The sequence below is a fragment of the Oncorhynchus mykiss genome, chromosome 23 (genome assembly GCF_013265735.2).
Source record: "Oncorhynchus mykiss isolate Arlee chromosome 23, USDA_OmykA_1.1, whole genome shotgun sequence".
NCBI classification, from domain to species: domain Eukaryota; kingdom Metazoa; phylum Chordata; class Actinopteri; order Salmoniformes; family Salmonidae; genus Oncorhynchus; species Oncorhynchus mykiss.
The window spans coordinates 1,262,736-1,285,602 of NC_048587.1; the positions used below are offsets into that span (position 1 = coordinate 1,262,736).

Consider the following 22,867-nt stretch of genomic DNA (forward strand, 5'->3'; position numbering starts at 1 on the left):
CCACTCTACGTGATCTAACTCTACGTGATCTAACTCTACTACCCTAACCCACTCTACGTGATCTAACTCTACGTGATCTAACTCTACTACCCTAACCCACTCTACGTGATCTAACTCTACTACCCTAACCCACTCTACATGATCTAACTCTACTACCCTAAGTCTACGTGATCTAACTCTACTACCCTAACCCACTCTACGTGATCTAACTCTACGTGATCTAACTCTACTACCCTAACCCACTCTACTACCCTAACCCACTCTACTACCCTAACCCACTCTACGTGATCTAACTCTACTACCCTAACCCACTCTACGTGATCTAACTCTACTACCCTAACCCACTCTACGTGATCTAACTCTACTACCCTAACCCACTCTACGTGATCTAACACTACTACCCTAACCCACTCTACTACCCTATCCCACTCTACTACCCTAACCCACTGTACTACCCTAACCCACTCTACGTGATCTAACTCTACTACCCTAACCCACTCTACGTGATCTAACTCTACGTGATCTAACTCTACTACCCTAACCCACTCTACTACCCTAACCCACTCTACTACCCTAACCCACTCTACGTGATCTAACTCTACTACCCTAACCCACTCTACGTGATCTAACTCTACTACCCTAACCCACTCTACGTGATCTAACTCTACTACCCTAACCCACTCTACGTGATCTAACACTACTACCCTAACCCACTCTACGTGATCTAACTCTACTACCCTAACCCACTCTACGTGATCTAACTCTACGTGATCTAACTCTACTACCCTAACCCACTCTACTACCCTAACCCACTCTACTACCCTAACCCACTCTACGTGATCTAACTCTACTACCCTAACCCACTCTACGTGATCTAACTCTACTACCCTAACCCACTCTACGTGATCTAACTCTACGTGATCTAACTCTACTACCCTAACCCACTCTACGTGATCTAACTCTACGTGATCTAACTCTACTACCCTAACCCACTCTACTACCCTAACCCACTCTACTACCCTAACCCACTCTACGTGATCTAACTCTACTACCCTAACCCACTCTACGTGATCTAACTCTACTAACCCCTCTGCTTTATCTAATGTTCTGTCCTCTAAGGACTAAGGTCATGTCATGTGTTGTCAGGACGCCGGCAGGGAGACGTGCCTCTACCCTCTCCCTGAGCCCCAGGATCTGTTCCAGGCTTCACAGATGAAGTTTGAGGACTTTCAGAAGGACCTGACCAGGCTGAAGAAGGACCTTCGAGGTAACTGTACTGAACCAAAATATAAACACATCCATATCAAAGATTTGACTGAGTTCACAGGTCATATGAGGAAATCAGTCAAATGAAATAAATAAATTAGGCCCTAATCTATGGATTTCACATGACTGGGAATACAGATATGTGTATGTTGGTCACAGATACACCACATGACTGGGAATACAGTCTGTTGGGTCACATATATACTACATGACTGTGAATACAGTCTGTTGGTCACAGATATACTACATGACTGATAATACAGATATACAGTCTGTTGGTCACAGATATACTACATGACTGATAATACAGATATACAGTCTGTTGGTCACAGATACACTACATGACTGGGAATACAGTCTGTTGGTCACAGATACACTACATGACTGAGAATACAGTATGTTGGTCACAGATATACTACATGACTGGGAATACAGTCTGTTGGTCACAGATACACTACATGACTGGGAATACAGTCTGTTGGTCACAGATATACTACATGACTGGGAATACAGTCTGTTGGTCACAGATACACTACATGACTGAGAATACAGTCTGTTGGTCACAGATATACTACATGACTGGGAATACAGTCTGTTGGTCACAGATACACTACATGACTGAGAATACAGTCTGTTGGTCACAGATACACTACATGACTGGGAATACAGTCTGTTGGTCACAGATATACTACATGACTGGGAATACAGTCTGTTGGTCACAGATACACTACATGACTGAGAATACAGTCTGTTGGTCACAGATACACTACATGACTGGGAATACAGTCTGTTGGTCACAGATATACTACATGACTGGGAATACAGTCTGTTGGTCACAGATACACTACATGACTGGGAATACAGTCTGTTGGTCACAGATACACTACATGACTGAGAATACAGTCTGTTGGTCACAGATATACTACATGACTGGGAATACAGTCTGTTGGTCACAGATACACTACATGACTGAGAATACAGTCTGTTGGTCACAGATACACTACATGGCTGGGAATACAGTCTGTTGGTCACAGATATACTACATGACTGGGAATACAGTCTGTTGGTCACAGATACACTACATGACTGGGAATACAGTCTGTTGGTCACAGATACACCACATGACTGGGAATACAGTCTGTTGGTCACAGATACACTACATGACTGGGAATACAGTCTGTTGGTCACAGATACACTACATGACTGGGAATACAGATATACAGTCTGTTGGTCACAGATATACTACATGACTGGGAATACAGTCTGTTGGTCACAGATACACTACATGACTGGGAATACAGTCTGTTGGTCACAGATATACTACATGACTGAGAATACAGATATACAGTCTGTTGGTCACAGATATACTACATGACTGGGAATACAGTCTGTTGGTCACAGATACACTACATGACTGGGAATACAGTCTGTTGGTCACAGATATACTACATGACTGGGAATACAGTCTGTTGGTCACAGATACACTACATGACTGGGAATACAGTCTGTTGGTCACAGATATACTACATGACTGAGAATACAGTCTGTTGGTCACAGATACACTACATGACTGGGAATACAGTCTGTTGGTCACAGATACACTACATGACTGAGAATACAGTCTGTTGGTCACAGATATACTACATGACTGAGAATACAGTCTGTTGGTCACAGATACACTACATGACTGGGAATACAGTCTGTTGGTCACAGATATACTACATGACTGAGAATACAGTCTGTTGGTCACAGATATACTACATGACTGGGAATACAGATATACAGTCTGTTGGTCACAGATATACTACATGACTGGGAATACAGTCTGTTGGTCACAGATATACTACATGACTGAGAATACAGTCTGTTGGTCACAGATATACTACATGACTGGGAATACAGTCTGTTGGTCACAGATACACTACATGACTGGGAATACAGATATACAGTCTGTTGGTCACAGATACACTACATGACTGGGAATACAGTCTGTTGGTCACAGATACACTACATGACTGGGAATACAGTCTGTTGGTCACAGATACACCACATGACTGGGAATACAGTCTGTTGGTCACAGATACACTACATGGCTGGGAATACAGTCTGTTGGTCACAGATATACTACATGACTGGGAATACAGTCTGTTGGTCACAGATACGCTACATGACTGGGAATACAGTCTGTTGGTCACAGATATACTACATGACTGAGAATACAGATATACAGTCTGTTGGTCACAGATACACTACATGACTGGGAATACAGTCTGTTGGTCACAGATACACTACATGACTGGGAATACAGTCTGTTGGTCACAGATATACTACATGACTGGGAATACAGTCTGTTGGTCACAGATATACTACATGACTGGGAATACAGTCTGTTGGTCACAGATACACTACATGACTGGGAATACAGTCTGTTGGTCACAGATATACTACATGACTGGGAATACAGTCTGTTGGTCACAGATACACTACATGACTGGGAATACAGTGTGTTGGTCACAGATACACTACATGACTGGGAATACAGTCTGTTGGTCACAGATACACCACATGACTGGGAATACAGTCTGTTGGTCACAGATATACCACATGACTGGGAATACAGTCTGTTGGTCACAGATACACTACATGACTGGGAATACAGTCTGTTGGTCACATATATACTACATGACTGGGAATACAGTCTGTTGGTCACATATATACTACATGACTGGGAATACAGTCTGTTGGTCACAGATACACTACATGACTGGGAATACAGTCTGTTGGTCACAGATATACTACATGACTGGGAATACAGATATACAGTCTGTTGGTCACAGATATACTACATGGCTGGGAATACAGTCTGTTGGTCACAGATATACTACATGACTGGGAATACAGTCTGTTGGTCACAGATACACTACATGACTGGGAATACAGTCTGTTGGTCACAGATATACTACATGACTGGGAATACAGTCTGTTGGTCACAGATACACTACATGACTGGGAATACAGTCTGTTGGTCACAGATACACTACATGACTGGGAATACAGTCTGTTGGTCACAGATATACTACATGACTGAATACAGTCTGTTGGTCACAGATACACTACATGACTGGGAATACAGTCTGTTGGTCACAGATACACTACATGACTGGGAATACAGTCTGTTGGTCACAGATATACTACATGACTGGGAATACAGTCTGTTGGGTCACAGATATACTACATGACTGGGAATACAGTCTGTTGGTCACAGATACACTACATGACTGGGAATACAGTCTGTTGGGTCACAGATATACTACATGACTGGGAATACAGTCTGTTGGTCACAGATACACTACATGACTGGGAATACAGTCTGTTGGTCACAGATATACTACATGACTGGGAATACAGTCTGTTGGTCACAGATATACTACATGACTGGGAATACAGTCTGTTGGTCACAGATACACCACATGACTGGGAATACAGTCTGTTGGTCACAGATACACTACATGACTGGGAATACAGTCTGTTGGTCACAGATACACTACATGACTGGGAATACAGTCTGTTGGTCACAGATATACTACATGACTGGGAATACAGTCTGTTGGTCACAGATACACCACATGACTGGGAATACAGTCTGTTGGTCACAGATATACCACATGACTGGGAATACAGTCTGTTGGTCACAGATACACTACATGACTGGGAATACAGTCTGTTGGTCACAGATACACCACATGACTGGGAATACAGTCTGTTGGGTCACAGATATACTACATGACTGAGAATACAGTCTGTTGGTCACAGATATACTACATGACTGGGAATACAGTCTGTTGGTCACAGATACTTTTGGTCATGAAGTGTATGTGAACACCTGCTCGTCGAACATCTCACTCCAAAATCATCTGCATTAATTTATATGGAGTTGGTCCCCCCCCCCCTTTGCTGCTATAACAGCCTCCACTCTTCTGGGAAGGCTTTCCACTAGATGTTGAAACATTGCTGGTAGGGGACTTGCTTCTACTCAGCCTCAAGCATTTGTGAAGTCAGGCACTGATGTTGAGCGATTAGGCCTGGCTCGCAGTCGGCGTTCCAATTCATCCCAAAGGTGTTGGATGTCATTGTATGCTGTAGCGTTAACATTTCCCTTCACTGGAACTAACAGCCCCGGACCATTATTCCATTATTCCTCCTCCACCAAACTTTACAGTTGATACCATGCATTGGGGAAGGTAACGTTCCCCTGGCATCCACCAAACTTTACAGTTGATACCATGCATTGGGGAAGGTAACTTTCTCCTGGCATCCCACCAAACTTTACCGTTGGTACCATGCATTGGGGAAGGTAACGTTCTCCTGGCATCCGCCAAACTTTACAGTTGATACCATGCATTGGGGAAGGTAACGTTCTCCTGGCATCCACCAAACTTTACAGTTTGTACCATGCATTGGGGAAGGTAACGTTCTCCTAGCATCCACCAAACTTTACAGTTGGTACCATGCATTGGGGAAGGTAACGTTCTCCTGGCATCCGGCAAACCCAGATTTGTCCGTCGGACTGCCAGATGGTGAAGCGTGATTCATCACTCCAGAGAACGCGTTTCCTCTGCTCCAGAATCCAATGGCGGTGAGCTTTACACCCCTCCAGCCGATGCTTGTCTTTGTAAATGGTGATCTTAGGCTTGTGTGTGGCTGCTGCCTCTCCAAGCCTCCCCCACCTCTACTAGGCCCTCCCTCCCCTACCTCCCTGGTGTTCCAGAACACTGCTTCTAATGCCAGCCAGGCCAGGGGGAGAGAGTTGCACCAGGCTTGTTTGTGTAGTGTACAGCTCTCTGAAAAGCCCACTCCTATACCACGCCTGTATGTTTCTCCGTAGGCCCTCTGCTTGTTTGTGTAGTGTTCAGCTCTCTGAAAAGCCCACTCCTAGGCCCTCTGCTTGTTTGTGTAGTGTACAGCTCTCTGAAAAGCCCACTCCTATACCACGCCTGTATGTTTCTCCGTAGGCCCTCTGCTTGTTTGTGTAGTGTTCAGCTCTCTGAAAAGCCCACTCCTAGGCCCTCTGCTTGTTTGTGTAGTGTACAGCTCTCTGAAAAGCCCACTCCTATACCACGCCTGTATGTTTCTCCGTAGGCCCTCTGCGTGTTTGACCGTTACCTTGTCCTCATGATTGCTCATCATACAGGGGTGGCTTGAATTATTATGCTAATTATCCAGGGAGCTTCAGACAAGGACTCCACTTCCATGTGTAAATATTGATGTAAATGTAGTGTACAGCGCTGGCAGAGAACAGGGCTTTGAACACAGTGTGTAAACTACACGTTATTTCCTGAAGGTCAAGCATTTAGAAGGCTGGAAGTTGTTAACACATTGGAAATGGTAAACAGATCTTTCTCTCTTTTTCAAAGTCACTCTGTCATCCTCTCTCTCTCTCTCTCTCTCACTCCCTTTCTCTCTCTAACTCGCTCCCTTTCTTTCTTTCTCTCTCTCTCTCTCTCGCTCCCTTTCTCTCTCTCTCTCTCTCTCTCACTCCCTTTCTCGCTTTCTCTCAAAACACTTTTTTAAAGAAAAGACTTCTCACTCTGTTCCCGCTATAATTTTTTTAATTCCTGGACTGTTCTCGTCCCCACGTCTGTCTTATCAACCAACCAGATGAAACCTGACCCGTCTACGCTGAGGTCACTGCTGTCACAGCCCCTCGCGCAGGCCAGGGAGAGGTCAGGGCAGCAGGCTATTTCAGGACAGAACCAGATCAGGGTCATTTGGCGTAATTGGCTTGGGCCAATTTCTCTCTGATTCTTAGTTGTTTTTTTATGTGGTTCCAAGCAGCTCATTAAATGATGAGTTGAGGAAGCAGGAGAGAGTTGTGTAAACACATCCTAGTTTCTACCCTGAACTCTGACAGCTTGGTTTGCATCCCAAATGCCACTCTATTCCCTAACCTTGTGCACTATATAGGGCTGTAGTATGAAGTAGTGCACTATATAGGGAATAGGGCTGTAGTATAGAGTAGTGTACTATATAGGGAATAGGGCTGTAGTATAAAGTAGTGCACTATATAGGGAATAGGGCTGTAGTATAAAGTAGTGTACTATATAGGGAATAGGGCTGTAGTATATAGTGCACTATATAGGGAATAGGGCTGTAGTATAAAGTAGTGCACTATATAGGGAATAGGGCTGTAGTGCACTATATAGGGAATAGGGCTGTAGTATAAAGTAGTGCACTATATAGGGAATAGGACTGTAGTATAAAGTAGTGTACTATATAGGGAATAGGGCTGTAGTATAGAGTAGTGTACTATATAGGGAATAGGGCTGTAGTATAAAGTAGTGCACTATATAGGGAATAGGGTTGTAGTATAGAGTAGTGTACTATATAGGGAATAGGGCTGTAGTATAGAGTAGTGCACTATATAGGGAATAAGGCTGTAGTATAAAGTAGTGCACTATATAGGGAATAGGGCTGTAGTATAGAGTAGTGTACTATATAGGGAATAGGGCTGTAGTATAGAGTAGTGTACTATATAGGGCTGTAGTATAGAGTAGTGCACTATGGAGAAGGGCTGTAGTATAAAGTAGTGCACTATGGAGAAGGGCTGTAGTATAGAGTAGTGCACTATGGAGAAGGGCTGTAGTATAAAGTAGTGCACTATGGAGAAGGGCTGTAGTATAAAGTAGTGCACTATGGAGAAGGGCTGTAGTATAGAGTAGTGCACTATGGAGAAGGGCTGTAGTATAAAGTAGTGCACTATGGAGAAGGGCTGTAGTATAGAGTAGTGCACTATGGAGAAGGGCTGTAGTATAGAGTAGTGCACTATGGAGAAGGGCTGTAGTATAAAGTAGTGCACTATATAGGGCTGTAGTATAGAGTAGTGCACTATGGAGAAGGGCTGTAGTATAGAGTAGTGCACTATGGAGAAGGGCTGTAGTATAAAGTAGTGCACTATGGAGAAGGGCTGTAGTATAGAGTAATGCACTATGGAGAAGGGCCACGTGTATTGTTTTTATCTTTTAAATAGATATACTATTATCACTGACCTCGATTTAGACATCATCTCTGACTCAGCTGTTCCACTGTTCATACCGGACCATAATCCTTTGCTCCATGGGCTACCAAAACGCTGCAGGTGTAGACGTGGGATGATGAGGTGGGGTGAAATTGGAGGCGAAGAGAGAACCGAATAGCGCTCCCCTCCGTTCGATTGGCCAATGTCCAGTCACTCAGGAATGAGATGGATGAGCGTTGTCCGAGAATCTTCTATCAGAGAGACTTGAACAATATAAAGTCTTTGTGAAACATGGCTGGATGAGGAAGCTATGCTGCTAGTGTAACCGATGACAAATGGCTAGCTAGTTAGTCGTGGTGCGCGCTAATAGCTTTTCAATCGGTGACGTCACTCTCTGTGAGACCTTGAAGTAGTGGTTCCCCTTGCTCTGCAAGGGCCGCGGATTTTTGTGGAGCGATGCGTAACGATGCTTTGAGGGTGGCTGATGTCTGTGTGTGTAACGGATGTAAAACGGCTAGCTTAGTTAGCGTGGGCGCTAAGGGCCGCGGCTTTTGTGGAGCGATAGGTAACGACGCTTCGTAGGAGTCAGTTGTTGATGTGTGCAGAAGGTCCCTGGTTCGCGCCCGGGTATGGGCGAGGGGATGGTTTAAAATTATACTGTTACATGTGCAGTAGGGTCCCTGGTTCGAGCCCAGGTAGGGGCGAGGAGAGGAACGGAATCTATACTGTTACACTATAATATCGTACTCTGTGGATTCTCCATGAGTGGCAGGATCGGACCGCGGCTTCAGGAAAAACTGTTTCCCCATAAATAACTGGTGTGTTGCTTCAGGTTTGAAGGAAATCTTGTGCTTTTGATCACCTGGTTTTTAATGCTGGGTGACTTCAAACCGTCCCACCTCACGTCTACCAACACATCTCCTGTTCCCCTATGGGGCGTTAACTCCAGACCACCTGTATCCTACCAACACACCTCCTGTTAAAACCCCAGACCACCTGTATCCTACCAACACATCTCCTGTTCCCCTATGGGGCGTTAACTCCAGACCCCCTGTATCCTACCAACACATCTCCTGTTCCCCTATGGGGCGTTAACTCCAGACCACCTGTATCCTACCAACACATCTCCTGTTCCCCTATGGGGCGTTAACTCCAGACCACCTGTATCCTACCAACACATCTCCTGTTAAAACCCCAGACCCCCTGTATCCTACCAACACACCTCCTGTTAAAACCCCAGACCACCTGTATCCTACCAACACATCTCCTGTTCCCCTATGGGGCGTTAACTCCAGACCCCCTGTATCCTACCAACACATCTCCTGTTAAAACCCCAGACCACCTGTATCCTACCAACACATCTCCTGTTCCCCTATGGGGCGTTAACTCCAGACCCCCTGTATCCTACCAACACATCTCCTGTTAAAACCCCAGACCACCTGTATCCTACCAACACATCTCCTGTTAAAACCCCAGACCACCTGTATCCTACCAACACACCTCCTGTTCCCCTATGGGGCGTTAACTCCAGACCACCTGTATCCTACCAACACATCTCCTGTTAAAACTCCAGACCCCCTGTATCCTACCAACACATCTCCTGTTAAAACCCCAGACCACCTGTATCCTACCAACACATCTCCTGTTAAAACCCCAGACCACCTGTATCCTACCAACACATCTCCTGTTAAAACTCCAGACCCCCTGTATCCTACCAACACACCTCCTGTTAAAACCCCAGACCACCTGTATCCTACCAACACACCTCCTGTTCCCCTATGGGGCGTTAACTCCAGACCACCTGTATCCTACCAACACATCTCCTGTTAAAACTCCAGACCCCCTGTATCCTACCAACACATCTCCTGTTAAAACTCCAGACCACCTGTATCCTACCAACACATCTCCTGTTAAAACCCCAGACCACCTGTATCCTACCAACACACCTCCTGTTAAAACCCCAGACCACCTGTATCCTACCAACACATCTCCTGTTAACTCCAGACCACCTGTATCCTACCAACACATCTCCTGTTAAAACCCCAGACCACCTGTATCCTACCAACACACCTCCTGTTAAAACCCCAGACCACCTGTATCCTACCAACACATCTCCTGTTAAAACTCCAGACCACCTGTATCCTACCAACACATCTCCTGTTAAAACCCCAGACCACCTGTATCCTACCAACACACCTCCTGTTAAAACCCCAGACCACCTGTATCCTACCAACACATCTCCTGTTAACTCCAGACCACCTGTATCCTACCAACACATCTCCTGTTCCCCTATGGGGCGTTAACTCCAGACCCCCTGTATCCTACCAACACATCTCCTGTTCCCCTATGGGGCGTTAACTCCAGACCACCTGTATCCTACCAACACATCTCCTGTTCCCCTATGGGGCGTTAACCCCAGACCACCTGTATCCTACCAACACACCTCCTGTTCCCCTATGGGGCGTTAACTCCAGACCACCTGTATCCTACCAACACATCTCCTGTTCCCCTATGGGGCGTTAACTCCAGACCACCTGTATCCTACCAACACATCTCCTGTTAACTCCAGACCACCTGTATCCTACCAACACATCTCCTGTTAAAACCCCAGACCACCTGTATCCTACCAACACATCTCCTGTTAAAACCCCAGACCCCCTGTATCCTACCAACACATCTCCTGTTAAAACCCCAGACCACCTGTATCCTACCAACACATCTCCTGTTAACTCCAGACCACCTGTATCCTACCAACACATCTCCTGTTAAAACTCCAGACCCCCTGTATCCTACCAACACACCTCCTGTTCCCCTATGGGGCGTTAACTCCAGACCACCTGTATCCTACCAACACATCTCCTGTTAAAACTCCAGACCCCCTGTATCCTACCAACACATCTCCTGTTAAAACCCCAGACCCCCTGTATCCTACCAACACATCTCCTGTTCCCTATGGGGCGTTAACTCCAGACCCCCTGTATCCTACCAACACATCTCCTGTTAAAACTCCAGACCCCCTGTATCCTACCAACACACCTCCTGTTAAAACCCCAGACCCCCTGTATCCTACCAACACATCTCCTGTTAAAACTCCAGACCCCCTGTATCCTACCAACACATCTCCTGTTCCCCTATGGGGCGTTAACTCCAGACCCCCTGTATCCTACCAACACATCTCCTGTTCCCCTATGGGGCGTTAACTCCAGACCCCCTGTATTCTACCAACACATCTCCTGTTCCCCTATGGGGCGTTAACTCCAGACCTCCTGTATCCTACCAACACATCTCCTGTTCCCCTATGGGGCGTTAACTCCAGACCCCCTGTATCCTACCAACACATCTCCTGTTCCCCTATGGGGCGTTAACTCCAGACCCCCTGTATCCTACCAACACATCTCCTGTTCCCCTATGGGGCGTTAACTCCAGACCACCTGTATCCTACCAACACATCTCCTGTTAAAACTCCAGACCACCTGTATCCTACCAACAGAAACGCATTCAAGGCACTCCCTCGTCCTCCCTTCGGGCAAATCTTACCGTGACTCCATTCTCCTGCTTCCTGTTTACAAACAAAAGCTTAAACAGGATGTACCAGTGACGCACTCCAATACAGAAGTGGTCGGACAAAGCAGACCCGCTTACAATGAACGTGACACATACAAGAAGTCTACAACCTCTGAGTCTGCAAACCTGTAGAAAGGCAATATAGGAGGAAAAAGGCATCCTATTACACCGACTATGAAGCTTGTCGTATATGTGACTGGGTCTTTCAGACGGTAATGGATTACAAAGGGAAACCATGAAGCCATGAACTTCCCATGGACACAAAACTCCCAAACGAGCTATATGTCTTTTTATGCTCTCTTTGAGGAATATAACACTGTGCCTTGAAAAAGCCCCTGCTTTTCCTGACGACTGTGTGATCTCGCTCTCCGTGGCCGATGTGAGCAAAACGTTTAAACAGGTTAACAATCAATCAATCAATCAATCAATCAAATGTATTGAAATCCCTTCTTACATCAGCTGATATCTCAAAGTGCTGTACAGAAACACAGCCTAAAACCCCAAACAGGAAGCAGTGCAGGTGTAGAAGCACGGTGGCTAGGAAAAAACTCCCTAGAAAGGCCAGAACCTAGGAAGAAACCTAGAGAGGAACCAGGCTAGGAAAAACTCACTAGAAAGGCCAGAACCTAGGAAGAAACCTAGAGGAACCAGGCTAGGAAAAACTCCCTAGAAAGGCCAGAACCTAGGAAGAAACCTAGATAGGAACCAGGCTAGGAAAACCTCCCTAGAAAGGCCAGAACCTAGGAAGAAACCTAGAGAGGAACCGGACTAGGAAAAAACCTCCCTAGAAAGGCCAGAACCTAGGAAGAAACCTAGAGGAACCGGACTAGGAAAACCTCCCTAGAAAGGCCAGAACCTAGGAAGAAACCTAGAGAGGAACCGGACTAGGAAAAAACCTCCCTAGAAAGGCCAGAACCTAGGAAGAAACCTAGAGGAACCGGACTAGGAAAACCTCCCTAGAACGGCCAGAACCTAGGAAGAAACCTAGATAGGAACCAGGCTAGGAAAACCTCCCTAGAAAGGCCAGAACCTAGGAAGAAACCTAGAGGAACCAGGCTAGGAAAACCTCCCTAGAAAGGCCAGAACCTAGGAAGAAACCTAGAGGAACCAGGCAAGGAAAACCTCCCTAGAAAGTCCAGAACCTAGGAAGAAACCTAGATGGGAACCAGGCTAGGAAAACCTCCCTAGAAAGGCCAGAACCTAGGAAGAAACCTAGAGGAACCAGGCTAGGATAACCTCCCTAGAAAGGCCAGAACCTAGGAAGAAACCTAGAGGAACCAGGCTAGGAAAACCTCCCTAGAAAGTCCAGAACCTAGGAAGAAACCTAGAGAGGAACCAGGCTAGGAAAACCTCCCTAGAAAGGCCAGAACCTAGGAAGAAACCTAGAGAGGAACCAGGCTAGGAAAACCTCCCTAGAAAGGCTGCCGTGCCAGATGGAATATCAGGGCGGGTTCTCAAATTATCCGCCGACCTTCTGGCAGGTGTCGACAGACATTTTCACTCTCTCGTTGTCCAAGTCTGTAATTCCAACGTGTCAACCTGACCGCCATTGTCCCTTTTCCCAAGAGCTCCAAGGTAACCTACCTACATGACTATCGCCCTGTAGCACTCATGTATAATAAGGAAGTGGTTTGAAAGGCTGGTCATGAAGCACCATCATCCCAGACACACTAGACCCATTCCTATTCGTATACCGCCCTAACAGATCCACAGATAAAACAATCTCAATTGCACTTCACACTGCCCTCTCCCACCTGGACAAGAAGGGAAATAACTACGTGATAGTGCTGTTCATTGACTACAGCTCAGCGTTCAACACCATAGTCCCCTCCAAGCTCATCACTAAGCTAAGGTCCCTGGGACTAAACACCTCCCTCTGCGATTGACTTCCTGACAGGCCGCCCCCAGGTGGTGAGGCTAGGCAACACCTCCGTCACGCTGGTCCGCAACAAGGGGGCCCATCGGGTGTGTGCTTAGTTCCCTCATGTACTTCCTGTTCACCCACAACTGCGTGGCCATACATGACTCCAACACCATGAAGTTTTACTGACAACACAACGCTGGTAGGCCTGATCACCGGTGGCGATGATTCAGCCTATAGGGAGGGAGGTCAGAGACTTAGCAGTGTGGTGCCAGGACAACAACCTCTCCCTCAACGTCAGTAAGGCCAAGGAGCTCTTCGAGGACTACAGGAGAAAGAGGGGAGAGCACGCCCACATCGACGACGTTGTGTAGCGGGTCGAGAGCTTTAAGTTCCTTGTTGTCCACATCACCAATGATTTACCATGGTCCACACACACCACACAGTTTTCAGCCTCAGTAAGCCCCCTCTGTTCTGTAGCTATATGGTCCTCTCTCTTTCAGTAAGCCCTCTCTGTTCTGTAACTATATGGTCCTCTCTCTTTACAGTAAGCCCCCTCTGTTCTATAGCTATATGGTCCTCTCTCTTTCAGTAAGCCCTCTCTGTTCTGTAGCTATATGGTCCTCTCTCTTTACAGTAAGCCCCCTCTGTTCTATAGCTATATGGTCCTCTCTCTTTCAGTAAGCCCTCTCTGTTCTGTAGCTATATGGTCCTCTCTCTTTACAGTAAGCCCCCTCTGTTCTGTAGCTAGATGGTCCTCTCTCTTTACAGTAAGCCCCCTCTGTTCTGTAGCTATATGGTCCTCTCTCTTTACAGTAAGCCCCCTCTGTTCTGTAGCTAGATGGTCCTCTCTCTTTACAGTAAGCCCCCTCTGTTCTGTAGCTATATGGTCCTCTCTCTTTACAGTAAGCCCCCTCTGTTCTGTAGCTAGATGGTCCTCTACAGTAAGCTCTCTCTGTTCTGTAGCTAGATGGTCCTCTCTCTTTACAGTAAGCCCTCTCTGTTCTGTAGCTAGATGGTCCTCTCTCTTTACAGTAAGCCCTCTCTGTTCTGTAGCTAGATGGTCCTCTCTCTTTACAGTAAGCCCTCTCTGCTCTGTAGCTAGATGGTCCTATCTCTTTACAGCAAGTCAAGCGGCTCAGATAAATGCTAGTTAAGGGCCTGGCTCAGCTGGGCAGCGGGCGTCTCTAAATCTTTCTGCACTTTCCCCCTCTCTCTCCCGCGTGTCGCTGGTCGGGCGACCTTGTGGTGCTGCTCGCAGTCAGACAGAACCATGTTCTGTTGGGGTTTAACTGTGGGGTTGTGCTACAGCGGAGGAGGATATTTACAGTACCAGAATAACCGGGTCTCTCCATCCGTCCCTCTTTGTTATATTGGTGGTCTTCAGAGGTGAAGGGAAGGCTGGGTCTGTATTACAGACAGATGGTGTCTAGCTTACTGATATGTGCTCAACCAGTGTGCTCCAGGAAGAACAACATGGCCCTCCCTGACACAGGCTAAAGGTCAGGTAGAGGGCGGTAATTGTCCAGCTGGGATTTAGATTGGACACTGACACTCTGACTCTAATTCATTATGGCCACTGATTGGTGCGTGACTCTCAGAGCTTCACAGAGGTTCTAGAATAGATTCCAGAATTCCACAGCAGGCATCAGTCTTCGTTCAGGGGGAGGGGAGCAGGGGTTACCAGGGGCGACTGGGGTTACCAGGGGCGACAGGTGATGGGGTCAGAATGCAGTTGAATGATTTGCCTTCGCATCCACATGCAGTGCCTTGACAGAACTTCACAAAATCACATTGTATTTGTCACCTGTGCTGAAAACAACAGGTACATTGTACACAGATACAAACATTACGATTCTTACAAATGGACAATAAACATACTTTTCTACCACCTATTCTATACCTTACAGTGAAATACCTTCCAGTGAAAAGCTTGCTTATGAGCCCTTAACCAACAATGCAGTTTTAAGAAAAAAAAAATCTGTGCTATATACAGGGTGTGTGGAGGCTATATACAGGGTGTTACGGTACAGAGTCAATGTGGAGGCTATATACAGGGTGTTACGGTACAGAGTCAATGTGGAGGCTATATACAGGGTGTTACGGTACAGAGTCAATGTGGAGGCTATATACAGGGGGTACCGGTACAGAGTCAATGTGGAGGCTATATACAGGGGGTACCGGTACAGAGTCAATGTGGAGGCTATATACAGGGGGTACCGGTACAGAGTCAATGTGGAGGCTATATACAGGGGGTACCGGTACAGAGTCAATGTGGAGGCTATATACAGGGGGTACCGGTACAGAGTCAATGTGGAGGCTATATACAGGGGGTACCGGTACAGAGTCAATGTGGAGACTATATACAGGGGGTACCGGTACAGAGTCAATGTGGAGGCTATATACAGGGGGTACCGGTACAGAGTCAATGTGGAGGCTATATACAGGGGGTACAGAGTCAATGTGGAGGCTATATACAGGGGGTACTGGTACAGAGTCAATGTGGAGGCTATATACAGGGGGTACCGGTACAGAGTCAATGTGGAGGCTATATACAGGGGGTACCGGTACAGAGTCAATGTGGAGGCTATATACAGGGGATACCAGTACAGAGTCAATGTGGAGGCTGTATACAGGGGGTACCGGTACAGAGTCAATGTGGAGGCTATATACAGGGGGGTACCGGTACAGAGTCAATGTGGAGGCTATATACAGGGGGTACTGGTACAGAGTCAATGTGGAGGCTATATACAGGGGGTACTGGTACAGAGTCAATGTGGAGGCTATATACAGGGGGTACTGGTACAGAGTCAATGTGGAGGCTATATACAGGGGGTACCGGTACAGAGTCAATGTGGAGGCTATATACAGGGTGTTACGGTACAGAGTCAATGTGGAGGCTATATACAGGGGGTACCGGTACAGAGTCAATGTGGAGGCTATATACAGGGGGGTACCGGTACAGAGTCAATGTGGAGGCTATATACAGGGTGTTACGGAACAGAGTCAATGTGGAGGCTATATACAGGGTGTTACGGTACAGAGTCAATGTGGAGGCTATATACAGGGGGTACCGGTACAGAGTCAGTGTGGAGGCTATATACAGGGTGTTACGGTACAGAGTCAATGTGGAGGCTATATACAGGGGGTACCGGTACAGAGTCAATGTGGAGGCTATATACAGGGGGTACCGGTACAGAGTCAATGTGGAGGCTATATACAGGGGGTACCGGGACAGAGTCAATGTGGAGGCTATATACAGGGTGTTACGGTACAGAGTCAATGTGGAAGCTATATACAGGGTGTTACGGTACAGAGTCAATGTGGAGGCAATATACAGGGTGTTACGGTACAGAGTCAATGTGGAGGCTATATACAGGGGGTACTGGTACAGAGTCAATGTGGAGGCTATATACAGGGGGTACCGGTACAGAGTCAATGTGGAGGCTATATACAGGGGGGTACCGGTGTCGAAGTAATTGAGATAATATGTACATGTAGGTAGTTATTAAAGTGACTATGTATAGATAATAACAGAGGGTAATAAACAGTAGTAGTAGCAGCAGAAGCATAGAAGTGACCTGCCTATGCAAATAGTCTGGGTAGTCATTTGATTAGCTGTACAGGAGTCTTATGGCTTGGGGGTAGTAGCTGTTTAGAAGCCTCTTGGACCTAGATTTGGCGCTCCGGGACCACTTGCCGTGTGGTAGCAGAGAGAACAGTCTATGACTAGGGTGGTTGGAGTCTTTGACAATTTGTAGGGCTCTGACACCGCCTGGTATAGAGGTCCTGGATGGCACTAAGCTTGGCCTCGGTGATGTACTGGGCCGTAAGCACTACCCTCTGTAGTGCCTTGCAGTCGGAGGCTGAGCAGTTGCCAACCAGGCAGTGATTCAACCCGTCAAGATGCTCTCGATGGTGCAGATGTAAAACCTTTTGAGGATCTGAGGACCCAGACCCATGAGGATCAGCGTTGAGGATGTGTTGTTACCTACCCTTAGAAATTGGGGGTCGGCCCATCAGGAAGTGCAGGATCCAGTTGCAGAGGGAGGTGTTTAGTCCCATGGTCCTTAGCGATGAGCTTTGAGGGCACTTTGGTGTTGAACGCTGAGCTGTAGTCAATGAATAACATTCTCACATAGGTGTTCCTTTTGTCCAGGTGGGAAAGGGCAGTGTGGAGTGCAATAGAGATTGTATCATCTGTGGATCTGTTGGGGCGGTTTGCAAATTGGAGTGGGTCTAGGGTTTCTGGGATGATGGTGTGAGGCATGACCAGCCTTTCAATTAATTTCATGGCAACAGATGTGAGTGCTACGGGTCGGTAGTAATTTAGGTAGGTTACTTTATTGTTCTTGGGCACAGGAACTATGGTGGTCTGCTTGAAACATGTTGGTATTACAGACTCAGACAGGGAGAGTTTGAAAATGGCAGTGAAGACACTTGCCAGTTGGACGGACGGACAGGTACCGGAGGCTATATTACAAGGGGTACAGAGTCAATCTCCTCCCGTAACTCTGACATTAACAGTAATGTACTTCATTAAAAGCTGTGGTTCAGCGCTCAGCGAGTGTCTTATAACACACTGCACTGGTTTCCTCATTCTTAGCCTCGAATCCATCTGGTTGCTAGCCCGATAAGCAGCTTTATTCAGTAAACTAGCTCTCAACTTAACAGTTCCTTTCGATGTGGGATACTACCCCAACACATAGCATTGAGTGGCTTGTTTTCTATTTTTCAGGAATGCTGCTAACTTCAGCTTCACTTTACAGAGTGAAGTTACCTCAGTTAGCAGCACATTACCCGTCCTGGTAATATGTCTGGCCCTGCGGCCTTGAGTGTTGACTTGTTTAAAGGTCTTACTCACATCGGCTGCGGAGACCGTGATCGCACAGTCTTCTGGAACAGCTAGTGCTCTCATGCATGTTTCAGTGTTACTTGCCTCGAAGTGACCATAGAAGTTATTTAGCTCCTCTGGTAGGCTCGTGTCACAGGGCAGCTCTCGGCTGTGTCATATTTATCAACGAGTGATAGTTGATCAGGATAGGTTAGTTTTCTCTCTAAGTACAGGGCCCATTTCAGGGATGTTACGGATGTTAGAGAAGCGGGCTGGGTTCATGTGAAACTATAGCTAGGTCATAGGAACATGGGTTTAGCTACACTGAAGATGACCACTGGTCGGGCACTAATCTGTTATGGTCGACATTGTATGTAGCCTAGTGGTTAAAGCGTTGTGCACGTAACCAAATGGTTGCTGGTTTGAATCCCCGAGCTGACAAGGTAAAAATCTGTCGTTCTGCCCCTGAACATGGCAGTTAACCCACCGTTCCTAAGCCGTCATTGTAAATAAGAATTTGTTCTTAACTGACTTGCCTAGTTAAAGGTTAAATATTTACATATCTTCAATGGTGATTTTTCTCTTGAAATCAGTCATTGTATTGCCATTCTGTGGCCATTTTGTAAACAGTTTAGTGTTGTCCTCTCATTCCAGCGTGCAACACAGAGGTGGAGAAGGTGTGTCAAGTGTCATCTGAAGATCACCTGCAGCCCTTCAAGGACAAGATGGAGGAATTCCTCAGCCAAGGTAGGAGAGAGAACACTACTATGGACACACACACACACACACACACACACACACACACACACACACACACACACACACACACACACACACACACACACACACTACTATGGACACACACACACACACACATACACTACTATGGACACACACACACACACACACATACACTACTATGGACACACACACCCACACTACTATGGACACACACACACACACACACACACTACTATGGACACACACATCTTTGTTTTCAGGAATTTTCTGGGCTTTTTGAGGAGTAAAATTGTATTCCCATTCAATGTCCTATTTTCCCCCGAACCCTCAACGCAACCCGAACCCTCAACGTAACCCGAACCCTCAACGCAACCTGAACCCTCAACGTAACCCGAACCCTAAACGCAACCCGAACCCTCAACGTAACCCGAACCCTCAACGTAACCCGAACCCTCAACGTAACCCGAACCCTCAACGTAACCCGAACCCTCAACGTAACCCGAACCCTCAACGTAACCCGAACCCTCAACGTAACCCGAACCCTCAACGTAACCCGAACCCTCAACGTAACCCGAACCCTCAACGCAACCTGAACCCTCAACGTAACCCGAACCCTAAACGCAACCCGAACCCTCAACGTAACCCGAACCCTCAACGTAACCCGAACCCTCAACGTAACCCGAACCCTCAACGTAACCCGAACCCTCAACGTAACCCGAACCCTCAATGTAACCCGAACCCTCAACGTAACCCGAACCCTCAACGTAACACGAACCCTCAACGTAACACGAACCCTCAACGTAACACGAACCCTCAACGTAACACGAACCCTCAACGTAACACGAACCCTCAACGTAACACGAACCCTCAACGTAACACGAACCCTCAACGTAACACGAACCCTCAACGTAACACGAACCCTCAACGTAACACGAACCCTCAACGTAACACGAACCCTCAACGTAACACGAACCCTCAACGTAACACGAACCCTCAACGTAACACGAACCCTCAACATAACACGAACCCTCAACGTGACACGAACCCTCAACGTGACACGAACCCTCAACGTGACACGAACCCTCAACGTGACACGAACCCTCAAGCCTAAAATATAATTCTAACATATTCAGGAACCTTGTCAGAACATTCTGGTAAGGTAAGAAACATGTACACACACACACCTCAACCTGATGCCAAGCACTGACACCTCAACCTGATGCCAAGCACTGACACCTCAACCTGATGCCAAGCAGTGTCACCTCAACCTGATGCCAAGCAGTGTCACCACAACCTGATGCCAAGCAGTGACACCTCAACCTGATGCCAAGCAGTGACACCTCAACCTGATGCCAAGCAGTGACACCTCAACCTGATGCCAAGCAGTGACACCTCAACCTGATGCCAAGCAGTGACACCTCAACCTGATGCCAAGCAGTGTCACCTCAACCTGATGCCAAGCAGTGTCACCTCAACCTGATGCCAAGCAGTGTCACCTCAACCTGATGCCAAGCAGTGTCACCTCAACCTGATGCCAAGCAGTGTCACCTCAACCTGATGACAAGCAGTGTCACCTCAACCTGATGCCAAGCAGTGTCACCTCAACCTGATGCCAAGCAGTGTCACCTCAACCTGATGCCAAGCAGTGTCACCTCAACCTGATGCCAAGCAGTGACACCTCAACCTGATGCCAAGCAGCGACACCTCAACCTGATGCCAAGCAGCGGTTAAGTTCATTAGCTATTTTAGATTGATTCTGTCTTTAGGACTAAAATACCTTTTTAAAGCAAACAATCTCTGCTCTCTGAAAGGCGTGCAGACTGGCAGCTTCTCTCCGTGTGATACTCCGTATGGGTCCTAAAGCCCGCCGTTCTTTACGCTAAACAGACATTCCATCTGAATCAGGAATGAGCCTTTATCGTTGCCTGTTTTATATTTTTGGCCTTGAGCTAGGACATGAGGACTGCCATACCCAACTGACGCCCCTTACTACGCTCAACTGAAAGACTTTCTTTCTGCCAATGATAGGATCGCATTAAATATTCTTCAGAAGCATGCATCCTTGTGACTGGACAAACCCGACGACGAGGAGCTTCATGCCAACTTGAATGTCCATTAGGACATGGAATTCTTGTCACGCCCCCATTTTAATTTCCATTTTTTTCAAGGCATCTCGTTATCATTTATCAGCGGGAAAAATTGTTTGACAAATATTTTGTTATTGTTGACAAAATGAACACTGACGTTTCAATGATGCCAATGTATTAGTCCACTGAGAGAGAGAGTTTCATTGTGTAATGATTTTACTGAGTTACAGTTCATATAATCAGTAAATGTAAATTAATTTATGGAACTCACATGACTGGGCAGGGGTGCAGCCATGGGGTGGACCTGGGAGGGCACAAGCCCACCCACAGGGGAGCTAGGCCCAGCCAATCAGAAATTAGTTTTCCCCAAAAAAGGGTTTATTACAGACATAAATAGTCGTCGTCGCCCCCCCCCCCCCCCCCCCCCCCAGACAATCCCGCTGATGAGGAAGTCGGATGTGGAGGTACCGGGGCTGGCGAGCTACAAGTGGTCTGCTGCTGTGAGGTCACTTGGACAAACTGCAGATTATGGTGGAGAAACATTGGATTTCTATTGTTATGGTTCAGTGGAGAGATTGATCTGAACTGGTTGTTTAATCTCACCCAGTGGACTTCACATTATTGACTTCTTGATGATCTTCCCCTGAAATGTACTAATTCCAAATTCCTCACATTCATTACCCCCCCCCCCCCCCCCCCCCCTCCCCCTGTTTTCCTAAGAAAATTATATGGACCCCAGTTGAAAGCAAATCACTGAGCAGTAATTTCACCTATTGAGAGGCATTATAAATCAAAGTGACTCTGGTATCCTGCTTGATTGTCGTGGCAGACTATTCCGGGCTCAGAGCTGTCGTGGTCTGGATTATCTGGATGTGATTAGCCCGGACCAGTAAGAACCCAGCGCCACTTAAAGGGAAAGCTCCGCCCCGAAAACAATATTTTGGTATTTGATTCATTCGTCCATTGTTGACATCGTCCCAAAATGTTTTGCTTGTCAGCACCCAAGTTTTCAAAATATTTTACTTTCAAAATACAGAAATCATCCCCGTATGATGCATTTTGTTGCATAATTTGCTGCTGCATTTTGAATCATATGAATGATGGATGGTTTCTGTATTTTGGTAGTTACATACCTTCACATGAGTGTAGACAAGCAAAACATTTTGGGACGATGTCAACAATGGACGAATGAAACAAATTCCCAAAGAGTTTTTTGGATGGCGTTTTCCTTTATCACGGTGGATAATGCCTCGTGACCATTGACGTTCCGTCCACCATGAGAGATTTTGGTAACCTTCTATGGCCATTCATCTTTGCCTGTGACCCGTGAGGACCTCGGGGTCTGGGGTGTCGGGCGTTAACCCCTGAGCTGTCTGCCTGGAGATGTCAACGTTTCTGCCACCCCCCCTTCCACCTCTCACGCCGAGAACCTCACTGCTGCAGGCTGCTGTGTCACTCTCCATTCAGCTTCACGGTGGAATCTCTTTTTACCCACAACT

At 46.8% G+C, this 22,867-nt stretch overlaps 1 protein-coding gene across 1 annotated transcript in view; it reads left to right on the forward strand.

Annotated features, from left to right (window-relative positions):
• Positions 1-22,867, forward strand: part of LOC110516888 (formin-2) — a 163,958-nt gene that overhangs the window by 138,265 nt on the left and 2,826 nt on the right. Inside the window, exons 15-16 of the mRNA XM_036960833.1 lie at positions 1,147-1,267; positions 19,195-19,287. Of these exons, the coding sequence (XP_036816728.1) occupies positions 1,147-1,267; positions 19,195-19,287 (214 nt within the window). The remainder of the gene's footprint in view (positions 1-1,146; positions 1,268-19,194; positions 19,288-22,867) is intronic.